This window comes from Agelaius phoeniceus, chromosome 25 (genome assembly GCF_051311805.1).
Source record: "Agelaius phoeniceus isolate bAgePho1 chromosome 25, bAgePho1.hap1, whole genome shotgun sequence".
NCBI lineage: Eukaryota > Metazoa > Chordata > Aves > Passeriformes > Icteridae > Agelaius > Agelaius phoeniceus.
In genome coordinates, this window is record NC_135289.1 from 6,799,178 (window position 1) to 6,821,155 (window position 21,978).

At 57.2% G+C, this 21,978-nt stretch overlaps 2 protein-coding genes across 2 annotated transcripts in view; one reads left to right on the plus strand and one right to left on the minus strand.

The window, feature by feature from the left end:
- On the minus strand, nucleotides 1-17,960 carry MYOG (myogenin). Its single transcript, XM_077190526.1, has 4 exons — nucleotides 17,829-17,960; nucleotides 4,057-4,610; nucleotides 1,141-1,222; nucleotides 1-152 (listed from the first exon to the last, which is right to left on the minus strand). Exons 2-4 carry the CDS (start codon nucleotides 4,522-4,524, stop codon nucleotides 31-33), a joined length of 672 nt encoding a protein of 223 aa, XP_077046641.1. The 5' UTR covers nucleotides 4,525-4,610; nucleotides 17,829-17,960; the 3' UTR covers nucleotides 1-30.
- The window catches only part of ADORA1 (adenosine A1 receptor), a 23,531-nt gene continuing 19,444 nt past the window's right edge, over nucleotides 17,892-21,978 (plus strand). Inside the window, exon 1 of the mRNA XM_054648833.2 lies at nucleotides 17,892-18,232. Within this exon, the coding sequence (XP_054504808.1) occupies nucleotides 17,892-18,232 (341 nt within the window). The remainder of the gene's footprint in view (nucleotides 18,233-21,978) is intronic.

A 21,978-nucleotide genomic window follows, 5' to 3' on the forward strand; every position in this document is an offset into this window, starting at 1 on the left:
TTTCAAGGAGCCGCCAGGGTTTGCACCAGCTCAGTTCTGACCCCGCTCCTCCGGGAACGTCACAGCCACGTCCTCCACAGCAATGCTCTCCACGATGGAGGACAGCGAGTGCAGATTGCGCTCCTCGGCTGCCTCGTCGGCCAGGAGGTGATCTGGGGAGACAGGGGTGAGGACACTGCTGGGAATGGGATCTGGGGAGACAGAGGGGTGAGGACACTGCTGGGAATGGGATCTGGGGAGACAGAGGGGTGAGGACACTGCTGGGAATGGGATCTGGGGAGACAGAGGGGTGAGGACACTGCTGGGAATGGGATCTGGGGAGACAGGGGTGAGGACACTGCTGGGAATGGGATCTGGGGAGACAGAGGGGTGAGGACACTGCTGGGAATGGGATCTGTGGGAGCAAGGTATGAGGACATTGCTGGGAATGGGGACTATGTGCAGGAGATGGCTCAAGGGGATGTGGATTAGTGGTGAACACGGCTGAGGGTTGGACTTGCTGATCTTTTGCATCCATAACAATTCATTGATTCTCTTCTATGATTTTATGACCCCATGATCCTCCACATGGCCAGAGGGACCTAGGGACCTGCTGCCAGCCCCCACCCTGGGAAAGGATGAGAGAGCAACAGGGAGTGGGACTTTTGGATCCTTTATAGGTTTTAATCTCCACTGGAAAATGAGATTTAAGTTTCTGCCTTCTGAGGAAAATAACAGGTGGATTTGGCAGGGGCGGGGATAATGGCAAGCATGGAAAAAAAGATCAGCAGCTGCCAAGGGGGTGTAGGGAGGGAAGGGGGGCTGGGGCAGCGCTGGCCAGCCATGCTCAGCTATGCCCAGCCATGCCCAGTGATGCCCAGCCAAGCATGCCAAGCTGAGGGATGGCAACAGATGAAAACCTTGCTGGGGATGAAGGCACCGGGGCCCAGGCTGCTGCAGCTCCCAGGGGTTGGTGTTTTGGTGAAATCAGGGCTCGGAGAACCCTGAATTGCTGAGAGTTGAGCCAAGTAGGTTCTGTAGGATTTCTGAGCTCATCACTCTGCAGCAGTGGGACGGGGAGAGAAGGGCAAGGTTTCTTCCCACTCCCTGCAGAGCCCAGCGAGGCCGTGGGATGCGCCAGGGGGGCGAGGAGGGCGTTACCTGCAGGATTGGTGCTGAACTCCAGCTGGCTGCTCCACTCGGGGCTGCAGGAGGAGCTGCCGGACCCGCAGTCGCTGGCTGCCTGCAGGAGCCCAGAGCAACCGTGTGTCACCTCCTCTGGCACAGCAAACCCCACCAGCATCCCCAACAACACCCGGGGGCCCATCCCACAGTGGGGGCATGTCCCTCCCCACCTGGAGGAGCCAACAGCACACAGGGTCTCTAGGACCCATCAGGGCCAGGTGCTTCCTTAACCATAAAAGCTGGAAAAACCTCCTTGTTTTGGGACACTGGCCACAGAGAAATGGGGCTCCCTGCATGTAAAAAGGTGTCTCTTTCCCCACTGATTATGAAAAAGGGCTGGAGATGAACAAATGTTCTTGGGCAAAACACCTTTTTACTGAGAATCACCTAATCGGGCTTGTAAAAAATGATACATGGGCTGGATGCCCTCAGGCCATCCTGGGGGCGGGGGAGGGACCGGGAAAAGCTTTTGGCAGTTTGATTTGTGGATTTGGAGCTGAGTGGTTTTGGAGAAAAGAGCTGACAGCATGAAAAATGAGAGCATTATTCAGCACAGCTCAGAATTTACTTTTTTTGGGTGTGTCTTTCCTGTGAATGGGTGTCAGTTCAGGTAAAACCCCAAAAGTGATTCATATGAGCAACCCCACAGACCCAACTCTTTGTAGCAGACTAGAATGGCACTTTGGCTCTACAAGCTCATGGCAACACAGGATAATTAATTAACACTTGGACTTATTTCCCATTAAAGCAGGAAATTCTTCCAGGTATGATCTTTTTCCCCCAAAATACTGGCTTTTGCATTAGTATGTGAACCCCTGGCTGCACCTGGGAGAAGGAGCAGCTCAGAACAGAAGTGACAAAGGGACAGCTCAGCACAATTTTGGGCACATTCGCAAATCTGAGTGGATTCTGGGAAGTAGATATTAGATTCTGATATCCAAGTGTATTCTGGCATTAAAGTGGATACTGGGAAGTCCCACAAATACTTAGGATGGAGCCTAAATACTTTTTCATTCCATTATTCAGCATTAAATTGGACTCCCTGTATACCTAGTGGTTTGGCCCTTAAATCCTTTAGTCTGGAAGGAGATGTGGGATTCCCTCTTCTGGGCCTCTGATAAAGTCCTCCTGTATCTGTATCTGTATCTGTATCTGTATCAGTATCTGTATCTGTACCCGTATCTGTATCTATACCTATATATATATATATATCTGTATCTGTATCTATCTTCATCTATATCTATATGGATAGATATATCTATCTCTATCTCTCTCTCTCTCTATATATATATATCTCCATATATCTATGTGTCATATTTATATCCATATCTACATTACCTATTTCTGTATCAATTCATCCATATCTACATTATCTATATCTCCATAATCTGTATCTATAGATATACCTGTATGTCATTTACATATAAATATCTATAGATAATCTATATAATCTTTATCACTGTCTATATTATCTATATATAATCTATCTCTATAATTTGTATCTTTCTCTATAGCTATCATATCCATATCAATTTCATCTCTAATTTGTCTATATGATCTCTGGATCTATAGAACCCATATTATCAATGCCTATACCAATACATAGCCCTACATCTACCTATTCCACCTCTCCCTAGACCTGTAGCTGTAGTTTCAGCTCTCTGTGCATTCGCAGATCCAAACCTCAGAGCAGAAGGGAAGCACATAGCCAGCCATCCTGGCTGATTTTCCACAGGAATCAGGTGGAAATACCTCTCAAAAACTTGGTTAAATGACTAAACTCTTGTGGAGTGAAAGGTCCTGACTCTCTGGGGATGGTGACACGACACAACTACTGAGTGTCCTCAGCCAGTGCCCAAATGGGCCCCTTTGGTCCTAGAAACCAGAGCTGTCCCTGTGCCATCCCTCTCATCCCTTCCTCTGCCTGGGTGTGAACAGAGAGTGTTAATTTTATTTTATATTTTATGCTTTATATTTTTTGTATATTTTACATTGGTATTTCTATTTTTGCATTTAGTATTTAATATTATTAATTGTTATGTTATGTTGTGTTATATTTTCATTTAGTTTAGTTCTATGTTGTTTCCTTCATTTTCACCATTCCCACCCCTCCCCAGCCCAGGCCCACGTGCCACGGCCCCAGTGCAGCCATTCCCAGGGTCAGAGTGGCAGTGGCCCCTTTCCCGCAGGGATGTGAGCACTCGGCAGGGCTGCATCATTGTCTCTGTGCCCCCGTGCAGGACACACATCCACCAGTGTCCCAAGATGGCAGTGTCTGCCCCACCCCAGAGCTGGGGTCCTGTTCCCCCCAGCAGGACCCAGTGCCCCAGAGCTTCTGCTTGGGGTTACCCCCACAGGGCATCACCCCATAAAGCCATGTCCCCATACAGAATCACTCCCCTGTGGCATCACTCCCATAGGCCTTAACCCTGAAATGGCATCAACAACTTAAAGCATCCCATAATGCATCACCCAGGTAGAATGGACAGCCCAAAATGACATCATACCCATAGAACCTCATTCCCATATGGCATCAACCCCACAGAGTGGCATAACCTCCATAGGGCAGTGTCCCCTTAAAGCATCTCTGCCACAGAATGGCACTCCAAAATGACCCCAGGCAGGGCAGGGACATCGGGCATCACCCCCATAGAGCATCACCCCTAAATGGCACCCTCCTATAGAGCATCATCCCATAGAGCATCACCCCATAGAAAGTCACCTTCACTGGGCATTGTCCCCACAGAGCATCAGTCCCACATGGCCCTTCTCCTATGGAGCATCCCCCGAAATGGCATCACGCCCATAGAGCGTGACCCCACACTCATCACCGCACGGGGCACCCCCTCCCCTCCCTCCCGGGGACACCCTCGGGCACCCTCGGGCACTCACGGCGGGCTGGGCCCGGTAGCGCAGCTCCCGCTGGTCCCGCTCCTGCTGGTTGAGGGAGCTGAGCAGGCTCTGCAGCCGCTCGATGTACTGGATGGCGCTGCGCAGGATCTCCACCTTGGGCAGCCGCTGGTTGGGGTTCAGGAGGGTGCTGCGCTTCAGAGCCTCGAATGCCTCGTTCACCTTCTTGAGCCGCCGCTTCTCCCGCAGCGTGGCGGCGCGGCGCCGGTCCATGGACACGGATTTCCTCTTGCACACCTTGCAGGCCCAGGGCAGGCACTGCCCGGGACAGTGCTCGGCCAGCGCCTCCTTGTCCTCCAGAGCCGCCCTGCCCTCGGCGCACAGCGCGGCCTCGGCGCGCTCGGGGAACGCCGCGGGCTCGAAGGCCTGCAAGCGGGAGCCCAGAAAGTTTTCCCCATCGTAAAACCTCTGCTCCGGGAAGAAATACGGGTTGGTCTCGAAGAGCTCCATGGGCGGCTCGGGGACGTGTGTGCGGCTCGGCGACGGCTGCTCCCTTCTCCCCGCGCCAACTGCTTGGTGCCATTTAAACCCCGGCGCTGGCATTAAATCACGGAGATAAATATAGAAAACCCAAAGGAAACCTGAGCCCACCCTAAGCTGCTGCCTCACATCAAAACTTGTCTGTCTGATTCTATGTGCTCTCCCCACGGGGATTACAGTGCCCGGCCCGGCGGGGCTGGGGGGGCTGGCACGGCTCGGCTGGACCCGAACAAGGGCTTTGTGTGAGCCCCGAGGTGCCGCTGGGGACGGCGGAGCTGCCAGCTCCCCCCGGCATTCCTGCCTCATCTGGTGCCTTCAGTTACAGCCGGGCTGGGGGGGTCGTGGTGGCCTCGTGGCCAGTCTGCCTGACCAGGGCACCCCCATCCCTTCACGCTGCCCCCCTGGATCCCGCGGTATCCCAAATCTGTGCCTTCCCTGCGGTGGGACTCAACACCAGCACAGCATCGTCCCCTTCGCAGCCCTTGCCACCTCCCAATCCTGCTCTCCCCCATATTCCTCATGGTCCCATCCTGCCGGTCCATATTACACTGATCCCACTTCTGCTGAAGCCTCGGGAAAGCCTTGGAATCCTGGGCCCCAGTCCCGTCTCTATGGACACCCCTCTCTGTGCTCACCAGTCCTGGTCCAGCTGCTGTGCCTGCTGCCTGTCCCACAGTAATGGAGCAGACAGGAGCAGGCAGGACAGAGCCAAAGCCCAACCTTTCCTCTGCTGTGGGTGCCCAGTCAAATTCCTTATAACATTTGTGTCACAAAATCCACATTCGTGGCTAGTGCCATGCACCAAACCCAAAGGACACCTCCTCCCATGTGTCTCCGGGTTCCAGCAGAGCCAGGCTGGGCTCAGCCCTCTCCCAGCTGGCACTGCCTCATCCCACCTGCTCTCCTGTGCTGGCCTCTGTACCTGTGGATAACCAAAGCCCCAAATGCCATCCTGATGCCCGCCTCTCCCAGAGAGGACACATTGCTCCCGTATTCCTGATGGGGAAAATGAGGCTCACCCAGCAGCAGCAGCATGAGGGGGATTTTAACTCATCCCCATCCCTTCTCTGCTGACTCAATGGCTTGGCTATATCTCTCCAGCTTTGTCTTTAATTCAGAGGTTTTTTTTGTTTTTTTTCATCTGGAACATCACAAACCATCTCCCATCTCATCCTATTCCTGCTCCAGGCCAGATTCCAGCTGAGGGATTGGTCAGTGGAAAGAATGTCAGCAAAGTGCAGGGCCAACCCTGCTGGGATTCTCCTTCCCCAGATTCCCCCTCCTTGGAGAGGCTGTGCTGTGGCACATTCCCTGTGCCTACTATCAGCACCCTTGCTCACTTGGGATTGATTTCTGGCCTTGTTGGAACCTGTCATGATGCTCTTCCCTTGTTGTGATTTCTTTGTGGCCAGGAGCTTTCCAACACCTCCTCACCCCAATTCCTACTCTCCTGGGGTCCCAGCCCTGTGGATTTGCTGTCCCCATGCTTTTAACATCTATGAAAGCCTGCACTAAGGAAAGCAGGACCTGCAGCCTTGAGGTTCACCCTCAGCACAGCTCCTGTGCTTCCCACAGTCAGTCAAACTCCAAAATACTCAAGAAGGAAAGAAATCAGAGCATCAGCTTGGCCCTTGCCTAAAGAAAAAGCACTAAAAGGGTTGGGAAGAGGCAGGATTCATCCCTCAGGTGTGCACAGGTGCCCATGGCAGGAGTGAAGGCTTTAGGAGTGGATAACCTGAGCCTGAGGTCTTCATATCAGCCCCACACCATCACATCAATCATCTTGAGTCACTCATGGGGACCTTTATCAGTTGCACTTGGTGGACATGACCCCAGCGAGCCTCTTGAGCTGCAGCCGCATCCCTTGGTGAGAGGTGTCAGGTATAAATGGGTGTTTTGGAATTGCAGGAGCATGTCTGGAGGGTGAGAGACACAGTGGTGACATAATGGCCTCCAGGGCCACGTGGCTGATCTGCACAGGAGAGCAGTCAAGCATTTGTCAGTTCATAAACAGGGGCAGCACTGGTCGGGCAGCACCAGCCATGTGTCCCTGGCTGCAGAAGTGGCACAAGCCAGCCCCAACAGGGCCACCGAGGCCACTGGTGCCCATGGCTGAGCGGGCAGGGGAGGCAGAAGGCAGCGTAAGGAGATGGGGAGGAAAGGGCACTCAGTGCCAGTGTGGGGTGGACACTGGGGAGAGGGATCCCTCTGGCAGCTGCACTGCTGCAGCTCCATTTGGGGGTCTCACCCAGTGATGTGGGAGCAGGGATAATGTTGTGCCCACCCAACTGCAGCTCTGCAGCTCCTTCAGCCCCTCCATGCCGTGAATGATCCCTCCTGAACACGGAGGAGGGGCACGGCGGGGTCCAGGGTCTGTAGGTCCAGCAGTCTCATCCTGGTGAATATCAAATCATGGATAATGAATCCCATGGGACACATAGCCATCATCAAGGCACCCCGTGTCTGGGCTACAGGGGGGCTCCCATCATGGCACCTGCTGGGTTCGGGCGAGCCCGGCTTTTCCTGGTCCCGTGGGTGCCCACGGCGGCCGAGGCTGCGCCCCGGGTAATTGGGAGCCGAGGGGGGATTAGGGCTCTGCTGCCGGCTGTCAGGTTATCCCGTGATGGATGGTGGCGGCTGGGAGGCAGCACAAAGTGACGCTGTGTGAGCCCCGGGCAGAACGTGCTGCGATCCGTCACGGGGTGACCTTTCCCCGGCCGCGGGGGCCTCGCGGGGACGGCTCACCCCGACACAGCTGGCGGGGAGGGCAGCCACGAGCCCAGAGCTAAAAATACCCATCCATTGAGAAAATCCAGAGAGGAGCGTTTGTCCTTGCTCCTCCGGGGCAGCTTCCCAAGCTGGTGGCTGGGGTCACGGAGAGACACCCAGGGGCTGCCTCCGCTATTTTGCTTTCCCACCACGTCTGATGGTCTGGATTTGCTGAGTTTTGGGGACACACGTGAGCGTGTTGCAGCCTGGGGAGTGTCCCTCCCAGTGCACAGAGCCTTAACCAGTGCATGTCCCTGTTCCCTGCTCGGAGCTGCACACACGGGTTGCCCATCTCTGCCTGGGGCGTGGAGCTGCGCCATGCCCACGCTGAAGCAGCGATGGTGGGGATGGTGCCGGCCAGCTCCTACTGGAAAGGGCAGAAAAACCTGGGTTTGTGGGCTGGTGAAGAGATTTGGATGCCCCAAGCAGCATGTACAACCCAGGGTGCCGGGACCATCCCACTGATGGGGAAAAAGGGGGAAAGCCAGGGCTCAGCAGATATCATCCCTCTGAGATTTCAGCACAGGAAGGAGACTCACCAAAATGTGACTTCCAGTTGGACCCACCCTCCCCCCTCCACAGGGCACCCCACTGGGCACCCCACAGTCCCACATCCCCTCTCCTTTCCAGGCTCATCGACATCCCTTCCTGCCGCCCTGACAAGTTGTAACATATTTGGGAGCAGCTGCAGGCGGCGGGGAGATGCTTGGCCCTGTCCCCACGCTGGGCCGAGGAATGTGGAGCAGAGCTCTCCTCCGACACCCGGGATTTCCGACGTGTTTGGGACGGCGACAGCTGCTCGGCCTGGATGGGGCTCGGCAGAGCCTCCCTGTTCAGCCCCAGCCCGAGGCTCTGCACATCCACGTCTGGTGCTGCTGGGGATTTGGGGTTAGTTTGGGGTCCAGCCCGTGGGGAGCGATGGGGGAGGATGTCCTGCTGTCTGTGCCGGCAGGGATGGCAGCAGTGGTGACAGCACCAGCAGACAATCCCTCCCTCACCCGTAAGTGCCAACTGGCCCAACTTCAGCTCCCTGGTGGGACAGAGCTGCTCCTGCAGCTCTTGGGTCCCCATGGGGCTCAGCACCCTTGGTGCCCCCTCACTCCCCGGCACTCTAGGTGCCCCATTTTCCCTATAAGGAAATCAGGGATCATGATAGAGGTCTAAAATCTCTCTGGAGAACAGTTTTATTTCTGTTATTAACTGTCTTTGTCGATCCCTCACCTCCCTCCCAGGTCAAACCTGCAGAGAGGTGCTGGTGGCTGAGTAGCCCCCAGCCCACTGGATCCCAGTTTGGGGACAATACTGGTTGCCCCAGCATACCAAGCCCTGTCTATGAATTTCAGTGGGTGACCTGCTACAATCACCCTGTGTGCCCTGACCCACCAGGATCCCCATGTGGGGACAAAAGCAGGTACCCTGACCCACGAGTCTGCTGGTTCCTAGCCCAGGGACCACACTGGGTGCCCTCACCTCCCTCCTTGCTCACACGGATCACGGGATGCTCTGCCCCACTGCAGCACTAAACCTCCTGTGTTTCTGCCCCTCCATGGCCTCCCTTGCTCCATAACCCCATGGCCTGGACATGACCCTTCCCCTTCACAGGCCCAAGCCCCACATTACAGCTGGAGGAGGGATTCCCCCAGCAGAACCCCCACTAGTGAACCCCACAGCAGGGTTTCCCTTTTGGACCCCCCTGCCACCAAGCCAGGGGCATCCCTGGCTGCTCCATCCCCTGCAGGGTGGCACTGGCTGGGCTGTCCCCACATGTGTCACCAAGGGAGGAGCAGGGAGGACTTGGGTTGTCAACAAAGGGTTGTTTTCCCTGGAGTGGGACGCTGTGGCAGGAGCAAGCTGCAGGACAGGTGGGGGTTCAGAGGAAGACCCATGAATGTGAGGGATTCAGCAGTGACATGTGGCGGCTGTTTGACCCCAAGAGGGGACAGCTGTCCAGGCAGGGGAGGGCGTGAGGCCCGGGGATGGGACCTGGGGACAGCAGTGTCCCTTGGCAGGGACAGCCCTGGCATGAGATGCCTGGAACCAGCAGGGAGGGCAGGGAGGGATCTGGGTGACTGCCAGCCAGGTGTCCTGGGTGGGTGACCATCAGCTTGCCCCGTGGTGGGCATGTCCCCTTCCCTCCATGGCCTGACTGGGGCTGATGCTGCAGGACCAAGGTCTGGTCAGTAGAGGAAAAGAGCTCGTGATGCTCATGTCGAGCTTTCCTACACCAGTGACTCCTGTATTTTTCTGCTCCCACCCCAAGTGACAGCAAATTTTGGCACAAGGAGGGGTGACACTCAGCCTCCTCTCCTCGCCATGAAGGGCACCCCATGGTAACTCGGAGAGACAGGGAGGGAGGGTTGTGACGATTTTGTGGCTTCAGCGTGGGATTCCCCGGGGGACAAGGGTCAGCAGACTCCCCCCCTTGACATGCCAGCAGTGATGCCAGACGCGCCGGTCCCCAGGGAGGGGCCCCCAGCCCTTCCGGAGGGGCCCCACCCTGAAAATTCCCCTGGCAGGGGCAGAGCTTTCCGTGCCCCCCTCCCCGATTTCCCCCCTGTCCGGGGCGCCTCAGCAAACCCCGAGCCCCTCTCGCATTCCCAGCTGTCGCCGCTCGGGCACCGCTCCGGGGCTGCAGGAGAATCCCGGCCCGGGGCCGGGCGGAGCTGCTCCCCGGGGGGGTCCCTGGGCCAGCCCCGCCCGGGGATGTCCCGCTCCCAAAGAGCCGATGGAGCCGGAGCACTGGCGGGGAGAGGAGAGCCGGGAGGATGAGGAGGGATTGGGAGGGATGAGAAGGCCAGGTGGGTTTTGGTGTAGGGAACAGAAACGGGGTAGGTGTTTTTGGGGTGCTCCCCGTGCCCCATTTCAGGGGATCAAGCTCCTCCCAGCCCATCTCAGCCACTGAGGAAATGCAACCCCTGGCTGCCTGCTAGGAAAAATGCCTTGAAAGGCAAAGTCGTGGAACATGAGGTTGTGACCGAGGATAAACCCTCCGTTCTTGGTCAGGTCGCCCGAGGGCCCCATGAGACCTGGGAGGCTCAAGGTCTGCGGCTCCGTGCAGGAGGAACGGCAGCAGGAGGGAGGAGGGATGGAGGAGGGATGGAGGAGGGATGGAGGAGGGATGGAGGAGGGATGGAGGAGGGATGAAGCAGGGATGAAGCAGGGATGAAGCAGGGATGCAGGAGGCATCAGCCACCGCCGCTGGACGGGAGAGGGCACCAACAGCCCGCTTATCCACAGCCGAGTCCGGATTTAGGGACGCACACCTCAAGCCAGAGCCCAAAAGCATCTCAGACCCCTTTGGATTCCCCTTTTTTAGGGGGAACCCGCCCTTCTCCCCCAGGATCCAGGGTGGGGCCTCTGGCGGCTGAGATGGGGGACCAGGATTTGGAAACCGTGGGGTGTTTCCCTTGTATCCAGATCCAGTTCTCCAGCAGGATTGATCCCAGCTATTTATTTCCGACCCCCCATGGGAGAAAATCTCGAGGTTTGTTTTTTCCCGCGGCGTAATGACCCCAACAGGTGCTTTTCCTGCCTGACGGCCGAAAATAGCTCCCAGGGTTTGGCTTCCTGCAGTTCCTGCTCCAGTCCCAGTTCCCTCATTCATCCTTTGGGCCAAAACATCCTAATCCGGGAAGGGGAGGCTCCAGGAAAGTGGAGGGACTCCCCGGAAACACTTTCCTTTGCATTTTCCTGCTCATTTGTAGATGAAATTGTCCTGGAGAAGGAATTTTTGTCAGCTGAAGCAGACACATTTGTCTCCCAAATGTGTCTGCTTTGGGATGTTTTGGGAGCAGCAGGATTTGATCCCATAGGGAGGGACAGGAGTGTGATTTAAGGGGTTCCCTTGTCTATTTATTCTGCAGCATAAATATAAAATAATATAAATAATATAAATAATTAACAATCAGACATTAACTATTATTATTATTATTATTATTATTATTATTATTATTATTATTATTATTATTATTATTATTATTATTATTATTATAATATTTTATTTATTTTTCTATTTGTTCTCTTTCTTCTTTGTCCCTCATGGGATGCTCTTTCCCAGTGCCCGTGTCCCATCTGGTCCCTTTGGCTCCATGGATTTAATTGCCTTTGGGAAGTGCAATGGCTGGGGTAAGGGGGAGCCCCTCAGCCACCAGAGTTCATGTTGGTCTCTGCCCTTTCAAAAGCATTTATTTAGGGATATGAAACTGGGAGCCCCAGTTGCCCTGGGGATGGGGAGGTCCCTTGTCCCCAGGAGGGGTCCCTGGGCTTCTTTCCCAGTTTCCCAGTTTCCAGTGCCTGGGTGCCTTTTAATGCCAGGGGATCCCCAGAGGTGCAACGTCCCAGCTCCCGGCCCCCTGGAATGTTTTGGGAAGGGTGAGCTGGTGTGGGTGTCATGGGCACACATCGGGAGGCTCCTTCCCTGCTCCATCCCCACTGCCCAGCCCGGATGGAGGAGATGGACATGGATGGCAAACACTGCTCCAGACAAGGCTTTTCGTGGGAAGGGCTGCTTCTGTGGTGAGGAGAGGAAATTTGGGGTTACTGCCTTCACAAGGCCTGTCTGGGTCTCTGCCTTTCAGCCTGGTGCTTCTCGCAGCCTTTCCCAGCCAGGGATACGCGGTGCCTGCATCCCCCCGCCCCACCCTCTGCTCCCCCAGAGCTCGGAGTCACTTGGGGGATGTCAGCCCCCCAAATTGCCGCCGCCCAGCTGACACCCCTCCTTCCCTCCCCTGCAGCCCCGAGCCGTGCCGGGGCACCGCTGTGCGGCACGTCCGGGGTGAGGCTGGGTGAGGCTGGGTGACCCCCCGGCCCTGCCCGGACCCCCGAGCCTGGCCGGGAGCGGCGGGAGGCAGCAGAACCCCCCCGCCCAAGGGAGCCGAGGCACCCCGAGCTCCTGGCAGGGACTCGTGGGCCCGCGTTCCCGAGGGGGCTCCCAGCTGTGGGAACGTCTCCCCGCTGGTCCCGGCTGCTGCGGGGGCACTGCGGAATGTCCCATGTCCTGCAGGAGCCATTCCCCGGGGATCGGCAGGGCCGCTGCTCCAGCCGTGTTTGTGCGCTCCAGGGCCGCGGGGAAAACGATTACAGATGGAAGAGAAGTGGAACGAGGCAGGAGGCGGATCCCCTGTGCTGATAAGAAATTTTCCACATCTTCCATAGGAATCTGCAGGTTTAGGCATGTGGGAAGGATTTGAACAGCTTTCCCTACAACACAGAGAACCTACTCAGTGAATCGCGGTCCTGAATTAATTTCTGGATACAAAAGAATTTGCCTTAAATTGGTTGGAAAGCAATAATTCGGGCAGCAGCAGGGTGCAGGGCTCAGAGGCTGCAGGGGCTGGGTGGAAGAGCTTTCCTCTTGGGGGGTGGTGAGATGGTTACAGTCTGTGAGAGCCTGAGTGGGGGGAAAGCTCCCTTACCAAACCCGAGAGCTGTAAGTGACAGCTGGAAGCTAAAAGCAGGGAATTTAAAAATAGAAATATGGGACAAAATGCTGAAGTGAGAGATATGGGCTTGGGGAGCAGCAACCATGGTTTCTTTTTTGCCACCTCTTTCTCCTCACTCAGAGCCACCGATCCAGCCCAGCCTGGTCCTCCTTGGGCATTCCCACTGTGGCTGTCACTGCTTCATCCCAGTTTTTTCCTTCACCCCAAATCCTCATTTTCCATCACCCCTATGGTGTCCCCAGGTGTCCCCAGGCCATCACAGGCCCAGGTCTGGGGGTGGCCCTGGGCTTTTCCAGCCACAACACCTACTCAGCTCTCCGTCCCCTCCCCAATATTTCCCCAAAGATCAATCAGAAAATTATTTTACCATCTCTGAAATCCATCAAGGGAAGTGGTTCCCCTCATTCAGCCCTTGTAGCAACTCACATTTTTCCTTTCGCATTTTTGTCCCTCACAGCCTTTTTTTTCCCTTTCTTGAGCAGTCACTGTTTCATGCCAGTCTCTGCCCCAGAAGGATCTGTCATCACTGCTGGGTGTTCCAGAGCCCTCACAGCACCGGCCCCCCCCTCCCTGCCCACGGCACTGTCCTGCCCTTCCACCGGCTACTGCAACTGAAACCAGAGGCCAAACAGTGCTGGGTTTGGTCCAGGGGTGGCCCTGGAGAGGGGGCAAAGGATTTGAACCGTCCTCAGAACTGCTTAGCAGCATTGGAAAGGTTTAACCCCCTCCTGCCCTGCAGACACGGCAGGGAAGCGGTGGCAGGAATAGCTCCTGGCCCTCAGCCTGGCTCAGTAACACCCCCGGGGCTCCCTGGGGAGTAAAATAACCCCAGTGTGGTGAGGAAGAGGCAGCAGTGCCGAGACAAAGGGCCCGCATTGGGCTGTGGGGGCGGACCCTGGGAGAGACCTCTGCCCTACCCCACTGCCCTGCCAGGGACAGCGCTGCCAGAGCTGCCTGGGCTGGGATCAGTTTTCTCTTCCACCCAGTGATGTCTCAGCAGTTCCTCCCTGACAGGGCAGCACAAAAGCCTGGCAATATCCCGTTGTGCCAAGGCACAGTGACCCAGCAGCCTGTGGGCAGCATCTGGCTGGAATCTGGCAGGGATCCGAGTGGGGCCTGACCCATTTGGCTGCTGTGGGAATCTGCAGCATTGTGGATGGGGCATCTCCCCAGGCCAGAGGGAACTGGGGCACATCCTTATGCCAGCTCAGGGCTGATGGATCACAGGCACCTCCCAGGATTCATTTTGTCCCTCGGTGCACTGGTAGCACTGCCAGCCCTCTTCCCAACCTGCTCTGAGTGACAGGACTGCTCTGTGGGAATGGGCAGTTCACAGGAAAACAGCCTTTCCTTCATTCACTCTCTGAGACTTGCCCATTTATCTTCTGGGATATTTTCTGTGCTGTGTCATTGCTGCTGAGCATCTCCTGCCAAGTCCAGAGAGGGATGCACCACCCTACAGAAGTCTGGGGCTCCTTGCTCCCCAGATGGGTTCCCAGGGCTGTGTATCCCATAAACGGGAGAGAAACTGAGCACAAATGGAGACCAGCGGTGTCCTGAGTGAGGTCCCCAGGGCTCTGTGTCACTGGCACACACAGAGTGGTGGCCCCAACAGTATAGGGTGACCATCACTCCAGAACATCTCAACACAGTAGAGGCCTCCTTGGAAAAGCTCCAGGGTTTCCCTTTGTTTGCTGCTTCTCTCTTTGCCTTGTGCCATCCTATGTGGACCCACCAGACCATGGCACTCGGGGGGTCACTCGTCCTAATTAATGTCTCAGAGCCATCAGCCCTCCAAGCACACATCCCTGTGCTGCTGGCACCAGCCACACTCCTAATCAGCTTTCCTAGTGAAGAAGCCCCTTTCCATGACCAGAAGTGCTGTGGGATGGTCACCATGATGGAAGAGGTGGAGAGATCCTCAACTTCTCCTGCCCTCATCACCCAGAATGGCACCATGGAGCTGTTCTTCATTCAGCTAAACTAAGGCAGGAGAGGGAATCTCACACCCCAGAGAAAAGCTGAAGAAAGATGGGCAGAAATGAGCTGCCCATGCCCTGACTTGTCTCCCTGGAAAATCATTTCTTGGCTGCTGCCAAACCCTGGGGGTTCAGTCAGGGTTCGCTCTCATCAACCAGCCCCGACACGCCACAGCCCCGGGTGCATCCCACTGGCATCAAGCCAGACACCAACCCTCCCCTCCTGCCACAGCCACAGGAGCTGGTGCAGGAAGCCACACCATGGCCCTTGTTTGTCCCACTTCATCCCATCTCTCCCTGTGTGCCAAAAGTATTTATCCATGGCAGCATCATCCAACACTGGGATCTCCACAACCCATTGCAGCTCTCAGGACATTTTTCTCCTTAAAACCCCCAGAAAGAGCCTGGAAGACCTGAATAACTTTCCCAGTATTTGACGCTCACCAGAAAATTCTTTGTCATGGGTTTTTAAGGAATCCCTGACACTCTTCAGACACATCCCCAGCTTGGTGTCAGGAGAATGAGCTGATGATCCCTCTCTGTCAGGAATGGGCTCTGTATCCATTTGGTCATCCCATCCCTGCAGCCTTTGCCCATGCCCTGGGCTGGTGAGAGAGCTCAGACCCCCTCTGGCAGGTTCACAGCCAGCAGATCATTCTTGGCATAACATGGGGGGTTTTAGGGGTGCTGCTAAAATTGAGCATTCAGGGGAACGAATCCAGGGAGGGAGAACAAACTGCAAATCCACAAAGGAAAAGGAGTGGTTTTAATCTCTGTTTGGGCGATTTGCATACAATTAGGCCGGGCCCTGCCTGCGTTTGCTTCCGCATTGCACTCCCGTGAGGAGCCTGCTGGCTTTCCTGCCCTGCTCCCAGCCAGAGGTTGATTGCAAGGACACTCCTCCTGGGAAGGTGGTGGGCGAGGGGTTTTGGGCTCTCTGGAAATGCCCTTTTCACTCTCAGTAGCCCATCCTGAGCACCCCCATGCCACCCCCTACCTCTGGATTTATGCTCAGCCATAGGGGGCATCACTTTCCCCTGCAGTGGAGGAGGTGTGAGGAGATGCTGCAGGATGCCAACGCTCCATAAATAGTGCTGTGTTTACAGGAGCCCACGAGCCTCGGTTTATTTTTCTCTCTGCACAGCAAACAGATCATTCAGACCAATCTGAGCTCACCTCGCCCTGCTGCTGGCACAGCCCAGTGCCCAGAGGTGGCACAATGCCACAGTCCCCAGACAGCCCTGGGAGGCTGGGACCCCCAGCTCTTTGCTGGCCACTTGCCCAAGGAGGAGAGCAGGCACCCCATGGGACATCAGCTGATGGAAAATCAGCCCTGGATTGGGATGGTCCCACAGCTGATCCCATCCTGCTGTGGGGTGGGCAGGCTCTGATGAAAAGAGGGATGAGGGGTAGCCACAGGGGGCAGATCCAAGGGTTGGGACATCTGTCACGAGGCAGAGCAGAGCAGGGGACAACTCCAGCCCGAGTCTCACTAGAGGAGGGAGAAAGGACTGGGAGAGGTGCAGATGGGGGTCGGGAGAGTCCCCTTGTCCCACATCTGAGGTCCTGTTCCTTGCAGCATTTGGATAAACCAGCCGCACTCCTGGGAAGTGATTTATGTAAGATGAGCTTTGCAGGTGCCTGGTGCACATCCGGAGGTCCCTGGAGGGATTGGGGGGTTCAATCCATCAGTGAGATTGAGCCCCCAGACCCGTTTTGTCTGTTCTGCCTGGCCCGGAGAGGGGAATTGGGGGGTGACCATATTCCAGCAGCAGTTCGGGGCCCCCATTTCTCCAGACGCCTGTGTGGATAGAGCCTTCCCCTGCCCCGGGGACGCAGCCCCTCCGCAGCCCGGCGGTGCAGTTCGGAGGATGAAGAGCGCTCTCGGGGTTTCACCCCCGCCCATCCCAGCAGTGATTTTGGGTGAGGCAGTGCCAGCCACAGCCCAGGTGAGCACCAGAGCTCCTTGAGGCCGTTCGGGTCTGACTTGGGGTCCCGACGCCGTCCCGGGGCACAGTCCCGAACAGCGCTGCCCGTGCCCGGGCCGGGCCGGGTCCTCGCCCACCCCAGCTCAGGCTCTGCCTCCCCTCGCCGTCCCGATCCTCTGCTCACACCCGACCTCAAAAACCGGTTTTAGCGTTAAATCCGGAGCCCGACTGGTGGCGGCAGCGTTGGGGCTGGGACTGGCTCGGCTGCTCCGCCCGCTGTCGCCTCTCCCCGCTCCGCCCGGTCCCGCCGCCTCCGCCCGGCCCCCGCGCACCCCCCCCGGTCCTTCCCGGTGCCGCGGCGAGCCCCGAATCGGGTCAGTCGCTCTTTAAAGGCTGGAAGGCGGCACCATGTGATGCTTCGGCTCCGGCGGGGAGGGGGCAGCGCCTGCGGGAGCCGAGCGGTGTCGGGCACCGGGGACCGAGCGCAGCCCCGGCGGCCGCGGCCAGCCCCGCTCCCCGGCGGCCGCAGGGTCCCCCCGGCCGCCCCCGGCATGAGCCCCGCCTTGCCCTGCGGGGGGACAGCGCTGGCTCTCTGTGGGTGAGAGCACCCCAAAACAAGCCCTGGATTTGCAGGACAAGGTGAGAGGGGTCGGCTGCCGGGACTCGGGACTCGGGTGGCTGCAGGAAGCAGCGCAGAGCAGGGAGGGGATCCAGGGATCAGAGACAGAGGGAGCCCCGAAAGGCTCCGACAGCGGCCCCCGGGGCGGCCCAAGGGGCGCGGGGCTCTGCCGCTCTCCCGGGACTGACCGGCGGCTCCCGCTCCCTCTTCACGGCCGGGAGCGGTCGCGCTGCGGGATGGAGATGGGTGCGGGATGTGCGGGACGGAGAAGAGTGCGGGACGGAGAAGGGTGAGGGATCGAGATGGGTGCGGGATGGAGGTGGGTGCGGGACGGAGAAGGGTGAGGGATCGAGATGGGTGCGGGACGGAGATGGGTGCGGGATGGAGGTGGGCGCGGGGTGGGTGCAGGATGAGCTCGGGGCGGGGGTGGGGGGGCCCGGAGTCCCGGGGGACGGCACAAACAGGAGAGGAGTTTTTCCCACCCCCTCGCACAGGCTCCATCCCGCTCGCAGCTCTGGCAGCGATGCCACTCTCTCACCGTCTCCCTGTGCGTTTGCAGGTGACCGAGGACCCCCACGGGAGCGGGGCGGACCGGAGCATCATGGCACACCCCATCTCAGCCTTCCAGGCTGCCTACATCTCCATCGAAGTGCTCATCGCTTTGGTGTCCGTGCCGGGCAATATCCTGGTCATCTGGGCTGTGAAGATGAACCAGGCGCTGCGGGATGCCACCTTCTGCTTCATCGTCTCGCTGGCAGTGGCAGACGTGGCCGTGGGGGCTCTGGTCATCCCCCTGGCCATCATCATCAACATCGGACCCCAGACGGAGTTTTACACCTGCCTCATGGTGGCCTGTCCCGTCCTCATCCTCACGGAGAGCTCCATCCTGGCGCTTCTGGCCATCGCCGTGGATCGGTACCTGCGGGTAAAGATCCCTGTCAGGTAGGAAAAGGCGTCGGAACCACCTCTGCTGTGGAGGTTAAAAGGGATTGAGGAAACCCCAAATTCTTGTAGAAACACTGGGAGAAAGGACTCTACGCTGCCATCCCAGACACATCTGGCTGCAGCATAAACCGGGGCAGGCTGGGCAGGGGGGTGTGTGTGTGGGGGGGGTGTCCTGGAGCCTCCAGCAGCTTCTTTTGGGGGCTCAGGGGGTGCTGGGTGTGCAGGCAGAGATCACACTGTGGCAGCTAGCTGGCAGTGAGGGACAGCCATGGGATGCCCATGGCCAGGACAAAGTGTGACCCCACACATGGGACAGCCCCAGCCAGGTGCTCCGGGAGGAAAGCAGGTGACAGCTTTGCCTTTCACCCCAGCTCTTCCCTTGCCATGGGGAGCACGGGGGTGGCTTGCTGTGGGACACAGCTTTGACAGTTTGAAGAACCAGAGGTGACAGCCTGGAACGTTTCATGGGGCAGCCTCACCCAGGAGAGATCCCAGCTATGGAGTGCCCCACAAATTACTCCTTTTCCCCTTTTGCCCCTTCTGTATCTGTTGCCATTCCAAGCCCAGAGCAAGTGCCTCGTGGTGTAAAGGAGGGAGACACTTTATTTGAGCACTTTGTTCGAACTCTGACGCTCCAGGAGGAGATAGTTAACCCTTTATGCCCCACTCCCTTCCCATGGTGGGGCCATGCTGGTTTGGGGAAGCATTTCTGGGGTGCCACGGTGGCTGTGAGCAGGGCTAGAAGGGGACAGGACACCCGAGCTCGGTGTCCCCAAGCAGAGACAGGCTTAGCCCCTCACTATGAGTCCCCCTCACTCTGTGGGGATGCCTTTGCCAGCCTCATCTGCCCTGCAAGGCTCCGGATGTGGGAGCATTGCTGGAAAACAGCCCAGGCCAGCTGAACACTCATGTCCCCCCATTACCCCTCAGCAGTTGAGGCAGCTGGCTGGAGGGGTCCCAGACCCTCCATCAGCACAAACACCCCAGAAAGGCACCCCTTGTGTTGGTGCTGCCCAGACCCCAGCAGGTGTAGGACCCTTCCTGGGGCAGGGAGACAGGGACAGGAGGCACCCCAGGTGTTGGGGATCACCTGACTGCTCTGGAGTGCTCAGCGCTCCCAGATCCATGGGGTCAGGCCAGAGATGTGCTCCTTTGGGCTTTTGCTGCAGCCACCACCAGCAGAGGTGGAGAGGAGGAGTGTAAGACAGAGGAGGGGGCCCAGGATAAATCCACAATCCCAGCCCACCCCCTCCCTGCCACACATGATTTTCACAGACTGTTCCTGACTTCCTCCCTAGGTGTGATTTTCCCAGTCACTGTCTCCCAGCCCGCCGGTGGCGCCAGAGTGATTCCCACCCTGTCACTGCTCCTGGAGCTTTTTTGGGCTTCGCACATCCCCTGCCTGTGGGGAAGGCTCTGCTGTGGGAGTTCTGCGGCTCCACAGGAGCAGCACAGCCTGTCAGGCATTTTCCTAACAAACCAGTCCATTTTTAACTCCTTGTCTGCCTCTGAGCATCAGATGGGCCTTTCAGGGGAGATTCCTGCCCTGATCCCAAGAGCTTTCCTGGGAGCAATATTAATATTAATATTATGCTGTACACAGTTTGGGTGGGTTTTTCTTATGAAATTTCCACCCTGAATTTTGTGATCCCATTGTGTGCCCAAGCACTCAGCAGCAAGAGATTTTCCGTTGTCTTTTCAGAGCCTATTTTAATATTGAAAAGCTTTGTAACCTCATCAACTTAATAGATGCACTCAAGTGTCTCAGAGATCTTTCCCAACCTTAAAAAGATCCTACAGCTTCATGAATTCCTGGCAGTTGGCACATGTGGAGATTTTAGGAGATGTAGTGCCCTGTATATAGCACACAGGACAGGAAACATCACTAAGGAATATTTTCTGAGTCTGAAATACCTCAAGTTTCTCCCAGTCTGTTGGAGGATGCTAAGGATGACAGGGATGGCATTTTTGCAGTGCTCATGGCTCTTGTGGTGTGATTCCTGACTGTGACACTGAACCCAGCAATGGCAAAGTGAGAGCCCAGAGCACCTGGCAGGACTCAGGGCCTTGGGGAAACACGTGTGGCCACTGTGCTGGGAGAGCTCTGGGAGAGCTCCAAGCATCCCTGGAGGGCTGCAGGCAATGATGGCAGCCAGACCTGAGCAGAGATTTGCAGGCAGGGGTGGGGAGTATCTGCCTCAGGCTTATCCCTACGGCAGCCCCTCCAGCCCAGGCATGGACAGTGTGCTCGCTGCAGCCCATTCCTGTGCCAACAGGACTCCTCAGACAAGCCTGGCACAGGCTGGATCCTCACCAGTGTGACCTGCACGAGGCTGAGGGGGTCTTGGGGGCATCCCAAACATTCCAGCCCTGCCCCTCATCCACAGGCAGCCCTGGTGCTGCCGAGGCTCAGGGAGAGGGAATGCATTTCACAGAGCCACAGAATCCCTGGGAGGTTTGTTTGTGAAAGGACCTTACCCTGTCAGGGGCTGGGACACCTTCTACTACCCCAGGGTGCTCCAAGCCCCTTCCAGCCTGGCCTTGGGCTCTTTCAGGGATGGGGCAGCCACAGCTGCTCTGGGCAACCTGTGCCTTCCTCACAGGGAAGAATGGCAGGGAGTGGGGAACATGGTGCATGGCAGCTGGTTCCAGCTCCAGGCTCCCCATGGACACCCCAGTCCTTGGACTGCAAGTTTGGGAACTTGGTGTTCCCAGGGGTGGATATCTCCTGGAAGAAATGGTGCCTTGAGACATTTGGGGTGTCTCTACATGGCAGTGGGAGATGTCAAAGCAGCATCCAAAGCTGCATTGCTCCAGTGGCCACTTCCCATGGACACAGAAGCACAGAGGGATGTGGGCCACCCCTGCAAAGCAGATTTTATCAGATGGAGATGGGTCTTGCTTGGATTTGAGTTGGCACGTCCTGTTCTTCCTTCTTCACCCAGCGTGGTCAAGGGACTGGGATATCCCACCAAACCCTCTCCATTTGCCCCTGGGGATGATCCCTCCTGGCTGCAGGGCCCTGAGGGATGCTTCCTCCCCCCTCAGGGGCCTTGCCTTGACTTTGGAAGGATGCAGGAGCATCAGTTGGGCTCAGCAGGCTAGAGCAGAGGGTCCCCCACTTCCCAGCCCCCACAGGAACAGCTGGAAACCACCTAAAATAGATTTGCTGGTGGAAAACTCCCCCTCCCCTCTCACATCCTTCCTCCCTGCCCGGCAGCCAGGCAGGACCCCCAGCCTGTGATCCCCCCGTCCGGGCACAGCGGGGTCCCTGAGCCCAGCCCAAACTTCCCTCTCACAGCCGTGCTTGGGGAGAATGAAAGGAGTTCAAAGGGAGGGGAAGCACCAGCTGGGGGTGTCTGGCAGGAACCGGCCCCTCGGCATCCCGGGGCAGGCAGGATGCTGGAGGAGACGGGGCTGCAGGAATGTTCTGGGGGGATGCAGCTCCTTCAGTGCCAGCCTCTGCTGCCCTGGGGGCCCTGTCTCTGCTCTGTGTTTTGGGCCTTTTGGACAGGGCCATAGCAAAAGGAGCTGCTGTCCTTGGGATGTGCCAAACCACCCCTTGGCTGGGGATTCTGAACGTGTGGATGCAACCCAAGCCTATCTTGAAATGTCCCTGAGGGTCCTCACCTTGTGCCCTCACCCCAAACACTTTGAAATGTCTCAGGAAGAAAAAACCTGCAGGAATCTGATATTTGCAGGAGCCCTCGTGTTGGAGTCTCTCTGTCCACAGCCAGGACCTC

Bases quoted from the DNA above. Each gene is read 5' to 3' on its own strand.
- MYOG (XM_077190526.1), bottom strand. From the start codon at position 4,524: ATGGAGCTCTTCGAGACCAACCCGTATTTCTTCCCGGAGCAGAGGTTT. The intron at 1,223-4,056 runs GTGAGTGCCCGA...GGGCTCCTGCAG, and splicing joins GCTACCGGGCCCAGCCCGCC to GCAGCCAGCGACTGCGGGTC. The intron at 153-1,140 runs GTAACGCCCTCC...CTGTCTCCCCAG, and splicing joins GTTCAGCACCAATCCTGCAG to ATCACCTCCTGGCCGACGAG.